The sequence below is a fragment of the Oncorhynchus tshawytscha genome, linkage group LG26 (assembly GCF_018296145.1).
Source record: "Oncorhynchus tshawytscha isolate Ot180627B linkage group LG26, Otsh_v2.0, whole genome shotgun sequence".
Classification (NCBI taxonomy): domain Eukaryota; kingdom Metazoa; phylum Chordata; class Actinopteri; order Salmoniformes; family Salmonidae; genus Oncorhynchus; species Oncorhynchus tshawytscha.
The window spans coordinates 46,247,010-46,258,092 of record NC_056454.1 but is presented as its reverse complement, the minus strand read 5'-3'; the positions used below and the strand labels follow the sequence as shown (position 1 = coordinate 46,258,092).

Sequence of the window (11,083 nt, the reverse complement as noted above, 5' to 3'; positions counted from 1 at the left end):
ACATATTTGTATTACACTGTTGAAATAGGATCAAATTGACTAAATTGCAATGCCTTCATTAAATACGTGTTTATAGTCACACACCCACAAATGCATGTAGTATGGTCAAATTGAGCTGGTAACATGTGCCTTTCAAATCATTAAGGCAAGAAAGTAAAAAAACAATAACTTTTAAATACTCTCCTTGGGGAAAGAATACGACAAATGTGGGATGTAGGGCCTTAGGAGTATAGGGCCTTAAACTGTGTTCCTGTAATGTTTTAGCGTTCCAAGTGTTTAGTAGGAGATGGTCACGTGCTGCATCAGCATTGAGCAAAAGTGTTGCAGCGAGAGTAGCGAACCATTCATAAAGAATGTGACATAAGCCCGTTGCCAGATAGGAATTTGACATGTGTTATATAAGAGTTTCTAAACCATGTTGATATAAGCAGGGACATTTAACTTATTTAAAAGTACATAACTATAGCTACTCTACCCGTCAATCAGCATTGCCATGCATGCAGTCGACAAGACATAACATTGTATTTCTTCCCTGCTGTAGCTTATACAAAGTTGAATTTCCAATATGGTAGAGAGGTTGTTGTTGGACTGTGGACTGTTGTCATGTCCCCGCAGTGCCTGTAGTGGTGCTGTGAGGAGTCTGCTGTGGACTAATCTAAAATCCTCAGCAGCTCCCACCTGCTAATGTTTGCTGTGGATAATCTACATTTACATGCATCAGTATTTTCAATGATATTGCATTCAGATAGGAACATTATTAGTTACCTAAAATATCGAATATCGATGCACAAATAGGCGAGCTGGTTGTAATAGGCACTTCTACTCTATCAGGAGCGAATACCTTACACAGCCTATACAAATTGAAGGTAAGTGAAGCCTCGACTTCAATTTTTGGAGAGGCCGCTTATGGCGCAGGACTAGTCGGGACGACTTTGCTACTCGAGGCCCTAGGGTTACTCGGTCTGATAGGCCTTATCGTTTCATGTTAAATGTTTAACTTTTGATCGTTATCTGTATCACACAACATATGATTATGATAGTTACGGAGTTGTTTTATTATACACATATATTCACAACGTTTCGTTATTCACCTAAATGTATTCATTTTCTTAAACAGAAAATGACCGGATGACTTGCAGGCAATATTTAGTTTAAGGCCTTTTTGAAAGAGCCTCTGTGCCTATCCCTTTGTTTTCCTATTTGCCACAAATTAGGCGGTTTGATTGTCGTGAAATCCTAATCTTAAGTACTTTTTATATTTTAAACTATTTCCAAATACACAAAAAAAATATTGTAAATTCCCCATCATATTTCATAGAAATCTTCTATGTCTTGATGTTTCCGTTTCCTGGCTACCGCTACTTGTGTTTTTAGCGTAGCTAGCTAATGTGCTAACTAGTTAGCTACCTATCACTAGACCGTAGCAGGCTAAAATTGCCATTTTTATAAGGTCGTTTTATTGTATGATGTTAATGTATACGTTAACCACATATCTACTTGTTGTCCAATGCCTATACTCTGTTTTCGGATTATTGCAAATTTGCCAGAATGTAGCTATTTAGTTAGCAAGGGAACAACCACACAAAATCTAGGTAGCTAACGTTAACTAGCTCGGGTTTGTTAACTTTACCTAACTAGGTTATCTATGCTAGCTAACGTTAGGTAGTAAGTAGGAAAATAACCTAACTATTTGTTTTGATAACTAGTAGGTACCTAGTTATGAAAAGTTAATTGTTCTGTGTAGTTAGCTAATTATTTGCTAAACAAATACTCACTTGCACAGCTAACTCGTGATGTAAATTTGCTCAAGTCTGCACGTTTTCATGCATTTAGTTTAGCTAGTTAGCTATGCAATTCCTCCAGATTTAATCATAACGTTAGCTATAGAGCTAGCTAATAGCTATGTTTTTACGAGAGACACATTTGATTCAATGTTACGTGGACACACTACTGTATTACCCTCCGTTTGGCAAATTACATTGTGACAGTAATGTACAGTCCGTGTCCATATCCTGCATTTGCATGTCACAGAAAACCTCAGTCTGACGCTGCATCCCGTGCGCTTGAATTGACAGTAGCCACATGTTTGGGAAAGCGTACAGTCTAAATTCTAAACCTGAGGGTGCTAAGCCAGAAATATCCCTTACATCATTGGATCAAAAACACATTTAAGATGAAGTCATATGCCACAGAGGTGTATCTTGACATTTCCAATTTCACCCTTGATTTCTTAGAACATCTTCCTAATGTTTTAGTCATGTATGCATGTTTGTTTGAAACTTCTTCTTTTTTTTTACACTAGTAGACTATTTTCTTTACCACATTCTTAATTAGTTGCCTGAATTGTGCATGTTAAGTTCTTGCTAGCAACAGTCAAACTATAGAGTCAAGTTTTTGTCTTGTTTGCATATTCAGGGCAGTCTCAGTAATTACTGTGCATAATGTAAGACTCATGGTTTTCCTTGCTTTCTCCCTCTCCCATCAGCTGATGTTCTCAAGGACCAGAGTCACGTGATGTATGAGGGCAAACACATCCACTTCTCGGAGGTGGACAATAAGCCATTGTGCTCATACAGCCCAAAGCTCTGCAAGCAGCGCAGACTCAATGGCTATGCCTTCTGTATCCGTCATGTCCTGGAGGATAAGACCGCTCCCTTCAAGCAATGTGAATATGTGGCCAAGTACAACAGCCAACGATGCACCAACCCCATCCCCAAGTCTGAGGACCGCAGGTGGGTGTGACGTTCCAGTAGAAGCTGTCCTCGCCACAGAAGACGTCAGGTCTTTGTGATTGATGTATCTGTCATAGTTGTGAAACAGCATGTTAAAGGTGTGTTTGTTCCACAGATACTGTAACAGCCACCTCCAAGTCCTTGGCTTTATCCCCAAGAAGGAGCGGAGGAAGAAACACAATGCATTGGAGGAGATGCGCTCAACACCTCACCTGGAGTCAGTGGCTCTTAACATAACTGTGCCCTCGCTAGCTCTGAAGGCCTCCAATGGCCTGAACGAGCTGCCACCCTCTCCACCCTGCATCCGTCTGCTACCCCTCCCAGATGGGGAGCTCCTGGACCCTTTTGCCTTCTATGAGGAGGACACTGATGGGGAAGAGGGCCCTCCTCGGAAGGGCTCCACCGTCAGGAAGAAACTACACAGTCGACTGGTGCTCAGCCAGAAACTCCAGCTCCCCCATCATGACAATGCCCTCCTCCAACCACCTCCGGAGCACTTTAGCCCCTCTCCTCTTACCTGTGTGCACCGCTCTTCACCCCTCCATCCTCATCTTCCCTGTCAGCAGCAGACAGGACTCCTCCAGCCCTCCACTATACCTTCATTTGTCCTCCCTGGACAGCTGCAGACAGGACTCCTCCAGCCCTCCACTATACCTTCGTTTGTCCTCCCTGGACAGCTGCAGACAGGACTCCCCCAGCCCTCCACCATGCCCTCGTTTGTCCTCCCAGGACAGCTGCAGGGTTTATTATGTAAGCTAGCTCCACCTCAGATTCCCGCCTTTCTGCCTGTCGGACTGCCCCCCAACACAGCTCCCAGTCCGCTGCAGTCCTCCTGTCCCCCCCTCGGCAGGAAAGCTCTGTTCACTGCCACGCACTTGCCATCCAGTAGCTGGGACAGCACTCAGCGTCATTTGGTGGCCATGCGTCCGGCTGCCTTCTCACCTCCCCTTGCCTGCATGGCAAGGTTACAGCATCTGGTGCAGCTCTGCACCCAAAGACATCAGGAGCACGGAGACCTCTTCCATCATCTAGGTACCTCTCCTCCCTATTCACATGACATACTGTATTTGGCTTATTAGTTGAATGTCGTATTGGGTCTGTGTAAGACGAGATAAATAAAGATCATTTGACGTTATACTGCTGAGACCAGCTGTACTAACAGGTTATCTTCTTTCAGGGTTGGACTGGTCTGAAGACAGTTCAGAGGATGATGAAGTGGATGCAGAGAGAGTTCCACCCTATCACAATGCCTGGAGACTACAGGAAGGACACCTGCAGGATGTGTAAGTTTCTTACATACATAGTTATACTATCATGAAATCAAACATGGCTTTGTTTTTGACTTGTTTATTTATTTATTTATTCCAGCTCAGATGAAGATGCTGGCAGCTCGCGGAGAACGCGGCTGGCTCGGCTGTGCTCATACCTCCAGGAGAAATACAAGCACCTGTGCAGGCAGGAGAGGGCTACCATGCGCCAGAAGAAATACCACTATGCCTTCCGCAAAGCCCTGCTGCACGCCGCCAGTAAAGACCCTGACTGTGCTGGCCAGTTGATTCAGAAGTTGCACAAGGTCTCCCAGACCTCAAGGTAAACTAAATACTCAACACTGCTCAACACTCCCATTTGTGAAATTGAGCCCGACTAACCTTAATAGTCTCCTCCAATACCATGTCAATGGTAAATTTTTAAATGACTTAGATACTAAAGCTTTTCCTGGTTGTGATGTGAGTACATCCTCATTTGAGCACAGTTCCTTATTTAAATTGGATTTGTGCGTTTTTTAAATGTATTTCTATGTGTATTGTATAAGAGGTTTCTGCTTAACTTACATTATTCATATCATGCCATAGTTGAGATCTAATTTCACCAGAACCATTTAAGTGTCTAGTAAATTGAGTGTCTGAATTTGCTATTGGCTAAAGAGGTAATTGTAGGACCCCTGCACCTAAATGAGATGATGAGCTATAGCTGTTTGTGGGAGAGTGCCAGTGGGGAAGAGAGGTAAGTAGGGATAGACCAGCGAAGATTATTATTTTATTCTTTGTCTTAATCTTTTTAGTCCTTGTTTTTACAATTTTAACTCTTTGCCATTTTTTAAGCCTTTTTTTTCTTTTTTTTCTCGTATTTATATATTTATAAAAATTTGGAAGAAACCTTTCCAGTTGTTTTAGTAAAACCCTTTTTTCGTGACTGACATCGGCCAGCCCTCTCACACTGGTAATGTGGTCAGTAATGATAGTTGTGTTGTGAAGAGCTGAGAGAGTGTTGACATGGTTGTGTCCTGAGCGTGGGCCTATCTGTCTCTCTGCTCAGTGCGCCAGGGCAGCAGGAGATGGGAATCTGCACTGGAAGCACCAAGGGCCAGGCATGTAACAGCCGAGCTCTACCCTTCACCCGACACTGCTTCCAGCGTATCCTTTTCACCAACCTCTTACATGACACACTGGAATGTTGGGACCAAACTGTCATTATTGCAGAATATGGCTTTACAACTTGTCCTAATAGAACTTAACAGACTCAAAGTATGGCTTCTGTTTTTGAGACATGACAGTTGTCCTCTTTTCCACTGGAGTGCTTCCTTCACGTTTTTTTCTGCAGACATTCTGTTGAATCGCTCCCAGCAGCTCTTCTCCAGTTGCACAGCCAAATTTGCAGATGGGCAACAGTGCTCCATTCCTGTGTTTGACATCACGCATCAGACACCGCTCTGTGAGGAGCATGCCAAAAAGATGGTCAGTACATTGGGAGTACCATTGTTATACATATGTATCTGCTCTGTATTACTATACTTACGGACACGCGTTTTTTTCCTATAGGACAATTTCCTGCGTGGAGACGGTAACCGAAGAGTGCAGCACCAGCAGCAGCAGCGAAAGCCGCGTAAGAAGACCAAACCGCCTGCACTCACCAAGAAACACAAGAAGAAGAGGAGGAGAGGGCCGTGGCGGCCACAGAAGCCCATCCCGCCGGCGCTGCCCCAGGGGAACCTGGGAATGCCTTCCTCCTCCAGCCTGACCATGCCCACCCAGGCCAACATCAGGTCTGTCCCAGAACCATCTGTTCTCTCATTGGGTCTGAAATGGAACCCTAGTCCCTATATAGGTTTAGGCTACTACAATGATACTAGAATTTCCCCTGTACCTATCACGAGGTTGCTACAATCTAACCTATGAATTCAAGGTTACAACGTAGGTGCACACAGGACAGAGACAAATTTGAGTAATCAAGGTGAAAGTGACACGTGTTCAATACCACCTTGCACGCTCTTGCCTGCATCTAGCTGATCTAGGGTCTAGTCATTAGTCCAACAATTCTAAACATGTGTTTCTATTGGACAAATTCAGGTATGTTTATCCCCATTCTGTTTGTGAAACGTTTTTCAACAGAATCGCCAGAATGAATGCACCACTGATCACCTGCAAACACAGTTCACATTCATAGCAGCCACATACAAACTATTTGATCACTTTCCTCCTCGCTTCTCCGCACTCTTCATCTCACCTTTTCCCTTCGCTTGTGGACTGAAGAGCACAACCGTCTGTGACCAGGTGGAAAAAAAACTTTCCAAGCCAAACCTTCATACCATTAACTGCTACACACAGCCTACATCGTTTTCACCATATTAGCTAACGCCATAGTCAAATCAAATGAAATGTTATTTGTCACATGCGTCAAATACAACAGGTGTACAACCGTGAAATGCTTACTTTTAAAAGCCCTTAACTAAAAATGCCGTTAAGGAAATAATTACTAAATAAAATGGTAATTAAATTAAATAATAAATACAATAACTAAATAAAATAACAATAACGATGCTGTATACTGGGGGTACCGGTACTGAGTCAATGTGCGGGGGTACAGGTTAGTGAAGGTAATTGAGGTAATATGTACATGTAGGTAGGGGTAAAGTGACTATGCATAGATAATAAACAGAGAGTAGCAGCAATGTTTTAAAAAAGGGGGGGGGTCGGTCAATGTAAATAGTCTGGGTGGCCAATTGATTAGCTGTTCAACAGTCTTATGGCTTGGGTGTAAAAGTTGTTCTGAAGGCTTTTGGTGTAGAGGTTTTTTTCTCCTCTCTTGTTGCACATGTAGAAATGAGGTAAGCAGATTTAAGTTTCCCTGCATTAAAGTCCCCGGCCACTAGGAGCGCCACCTCTGGTTGAGCATTTTCCTGTTTGCTTATGGCCGTATACAGCTCACTGAGTGCTGTTTTAGTGCATCTGTTTGTGGTGGTAAATAGACAGCTATGAAAAATATAGATAAACTCTCTTGGGAAATAGTGTGGTCTACAGCTTATCATGAAATACTCTACCTCAGGTGAGCAAAACCTTGAGACCAGCTGTTATTGACAAATAGACACAGACCTTCACGCCTTGTTTTATCAGAGGCAGCTGTTCGGTCTTGCCGACGCACGAAAAACCAGCCAGCTGTATATGTTGTTCAGCTACGACTCTGAAACATAAGATAATACTGTTTTTAATGTCCCGTTGGTAGGATAGTTTTGAATGGAGCTCATCCAGTTTATTCTCCAATGATTGCACATTGGCCAATAAGACGGATGGTAGAGGCGGGTAACCCACTCGCCAACAAATTCTCATAAGGCACCCGGACCTGCGTCTTCTCTTCACTAGAATGACAGGGATTTGGGCCTGGTCAGGTATCTGGAGTAAATCATTTGCGTCCGACTTGTTAAAAAATGAAAAATTTGTTCAGTGCGAGGTGCGTAATCACTGCTCTGATATCCAGAAGCTCTTTTCGGTCATGAGATTATTTACAAAATAAGTTACAAATTAAGCGAAAAACCCCCCACAAAATAGCACAATTGGTAAGGAGCCTGTAAAACCTCAGCCATCTCCTCCGATGCCATCAACATAGTTCTAGAAAACTAACGTGTTAGTTAACCCGCTACAATCATGCAGTACAGTGTACAGCGAGCAGTTTAGCAGTTACATCGGTGGGCCCCAGTGGCAATAAATTTAATTAAACCTTGACTTGAAAGAGTTTGTGTTGGATAGCCATGGCCAACTAGCTAACATAACATCCCTCTCTGTTTGAGCTGAGTGTTTGAGTTGGCTAAACTAGCTAGCGGTGAAAGTGAAAAAAAAGACAAAATATAGCTAGCTCTCTCTCGCTTCTCCTTCATTTTGAAAAATACATTTTTTCAAAACTGTTAAACTTTCTTTCTCTTTTGAGTCAACTACTCACCATATTATATACACTGCAGTGCTAGCTAGCTGTTTCTTATGCTTTCAGTACTAGATTCATTCTCTGATCTTTTGATTGGGTGTACTTGTCAGTTCATGCTGCAAGAGCTCCTATAGACTGGAGGACATCCCCTGGAAATTATCATAATTACTGTGTAAGGTTATGGAAGGGGGTGAGAACCATTAGCCTCCTAGGTTTTGTATTGAAGTCGATGTACCCAGAGGAGGATGGAAACTAGCTGTCCTCCGGCTACACCATGATGCTACCCTAGAGGGTGTTGGGCTACTGTAAACCTTTGCAAAACAGTTTTAATAAATTATTTGGTGACGTGATTATATTTATTATAGTTTCATCTAAAAAGGATAACTTTTGAACATTTTAACTTTTAATTTTTCTGAAGGATGGTCCTCCCCTTCCTCTGAGGAGCCTCCGCTGCTATGAACATATTGTTCCAGACACTAGGAGTGTGTGTTGTGCATGAACAGTCCTTATGTACTTGCTGAATTTTTTTCTCCCTTGATGGCAGGAGTCCCTCGACGCCTGAACTGAGCACCGATGAACTTCCCGATGACATCACCAATGACATGTCAGACATTCCAAACGACCTCGAGCTGAACCAGGAGGATTTCTCGGACGTGTTACCCAGGCTCCCCGATGACCTTCAGGACTTTGACTTGTTTGAAGGTACTTTCTTTTTTTTTTTTTTGCTCATTGTTGTCATGGATTTCACCACTCTACTTTCCAAAAAGGGGTAATTTTAGCTTGTGTGTGTGACATAAGCTATTTTTATCTTTACAAAAAATAGTTTTATTTGAACAGGTTTGTCTGAATATTATTGAATAAGCTGAAGGCTCAAGTATTTACTCAAACATTTCTTCCTGCTCTCTGAGAAAGGGGGATGGTTGGTAGATTCCTACGGTGTGGGTAAGAGATATTGTGTATATCCTCAGGTAAGAATGGGGAGCTGCTTCCCACCACAGAGGAGGCAGAGGAGCTGGTGCGTGCACTACAGGCTGGGCTGATGGGCTCCTACCCAGACTCCCTGGTGTGCCTGACCTCCATGGCGGAGATGGCGCAGGCAGATGGCGTGGACCACCGGGCCATGGCAGCAGTGTTCCCTGGGCCAGGGGTCCAGCCGGGGGGGATGGGGGACCTGCTCAACGGCCGCATCCCCGTAGAGAACTTCTCCAATCTGGAGCTGGAGGACAACCTGCTGCACTCTGCTGGTGGCCACTTCTCCCCCTCTGTGTCTCCTCAGCAGCCCCCTGCCCAAGGCCAGACTCCTCCCTCGGGACCCAGCCTCACCTCCTCCACCCGCACAGTCCCCCGGACACACCCACCCCACATCTTGGCCAAGCCGGAGGCGCCCACATCGTCTCCGCAGGGCAGCCATTACTGCAGCGAGCATGTACCATCCCCTTACAACGACCACATGTCCTCTACCCATGCCACCTCCTTTCAGACTGACTCTCCTCTCCTGCTGGAGGTACCAAGTACCCCACGCTCCTCCTGGAACAACCTCCCCCTGGCCCTCACTGACCCCACACAGTTCGGCAACCTCATCAGACCAGAGGGCCACCTCGTATCCACATCTCTGTCCACTCCCCCCTCCTCCCACTCTGTGACCCTACAGCCCATGGCTGCCCTCTCAGCGTTGCCCCAGAGCGGCTTGACGGGCTTGACTGCGCTCCCCGCCCCCTCGCCACCACACGACCTCTTGATTTCCACCCTTCCCAAGCAGCAGCTCCCTCAGTTCAGTGCTGCCTTCGGCCACCAACTGGCCTCCCACAGTGGCATCCCCAAGGACGTGCAGCCCAGTCACAGCTCCACGGCGCCCCCCACTGGCTTCTCCATAGCTAGTGCCACCGCTGCAAGTGCCAACAGTGCAACGCCCCCCTTTCCACACAGTAACTAGAGCAAGCCGTGCACAGTACAGTGGCTGTAGGTCAAACCGTGGACTCTAGAAACGTATTCACCCAGTGTCCATTCATTTCCCTTCTGCTTCAAGTGTGCAATGTGGTAACGGACCTAACGCTTCACTGTTCTATTGGAATTTGCACAACCTCAGATATTCCTTAACCGTGTAATGATTTGGTGGTGATATAGCCAGTTGGCCACCTGAAAGGGTCCAGTGGTTTGATGTAAACGCAGCTCCAGAGTTTCGCCAGCAGGGGGCAGAGTGTGTGTGTGTGTGTGTGTGTGTGTGGAGGGAGGTGGTTCAGTAGAAACATCAAATGTTATTTGTCACATGCTTGGTAAACAACAGGTGTAGACTAACAGTGAAATGCTTACTTAAGAGTCCTTTTCCAACAATGCGGAGTTCAAGATACAATAGAAATAGTGACACGAGGAATACATGGATTTTGATGTGGGGGAACATTGAAGGATGGACTTTAGGAGAGATTATTTATATCATAGTGAAAACAACAGTGCTAGAGAATACGGAGACAAAGCGTCAATCAATGGTCAATTAAAAAAATAAAATAATAATATTGCCAGTTTAGTCGTGTCTGACATCCATCAACAACACTCCCCTGCGTATTATTTGGACAGTGAAGCTAAAACTTTTAAATTGGCTCTATACTCCAGCATTTTGGATTTGAGATTAAATTAGAAACAAAAGCACTATGTATCTAGACTCCGATTTGAATGTGTCATAAGTATTTGGATTAATTCACTTGTGTATTAAAGTAGTCAAGTTTAGTATTTGGTCCCAGTTTCCTAGCACACATCAAGCTTGTGACTCTGCAAACTTGTTGGCTGCATTTTAGTTTGTTTTGTTGATGTTTCAGATTATGTTGTGCCCCCATAGAAATGAAAAGTAAATCTTGTATAGTCACTTATATATAAAAAAAATATATATATAATGTTTCTAAACACTTCTACAATAATGTGGATGCTACCATGATTATGAATAATCATGAATGAGTTCAAGGCACAAAGTTTATAATCCCAAGACGTGATAACCATGTTGGATGCATTAGCATTTTATATCATACCCACAAGACATGATAACCAATAACGGGATGTTAGCATTTTTTTGGTGTGCGTATGATATTTATGCCTCTAACTTTCTCACTCATTATTCATGGTATTTTACCTTTTTATTTAACTAGGCAAGTCAGTTAAGAGCAAATTCT

The 11,083-nt window shown here is 44.0% G+C and overlaps 1 protein-coding gene across 1 annotated transcript; it reads left to right on the top strand.

Moving 5' to 3' along the window:
• Positions 1-338: 338 nt before the first annotated feature.
• LOC112225659 (INO80 complex subunit D) lies at positions 339-11,083 on the top strand. The gene is made up of 10 exons (XM_024389784.2): positions 339-866; positions 2,486-2,732; positions 2,848-3,764; positions 3,910-4,015; positions 4,101-4,322; positions 5,049-5,146; positions 5,334-5,467; positions 5,552-5,775; positions 8,470-8,627; positions 8,894-11,083. Exons 2-10 carry the CDS (start codon positions 2,515-2,517, stop codon positions 9,856-9,858), a joined length of 3,042 nt encoding a protein of 1,013 aa, XP_024245552.2. The 5' UTR covers positions 339-866; positions 2,486-2,514; the 3' UTR covers positions 9,859-11,083.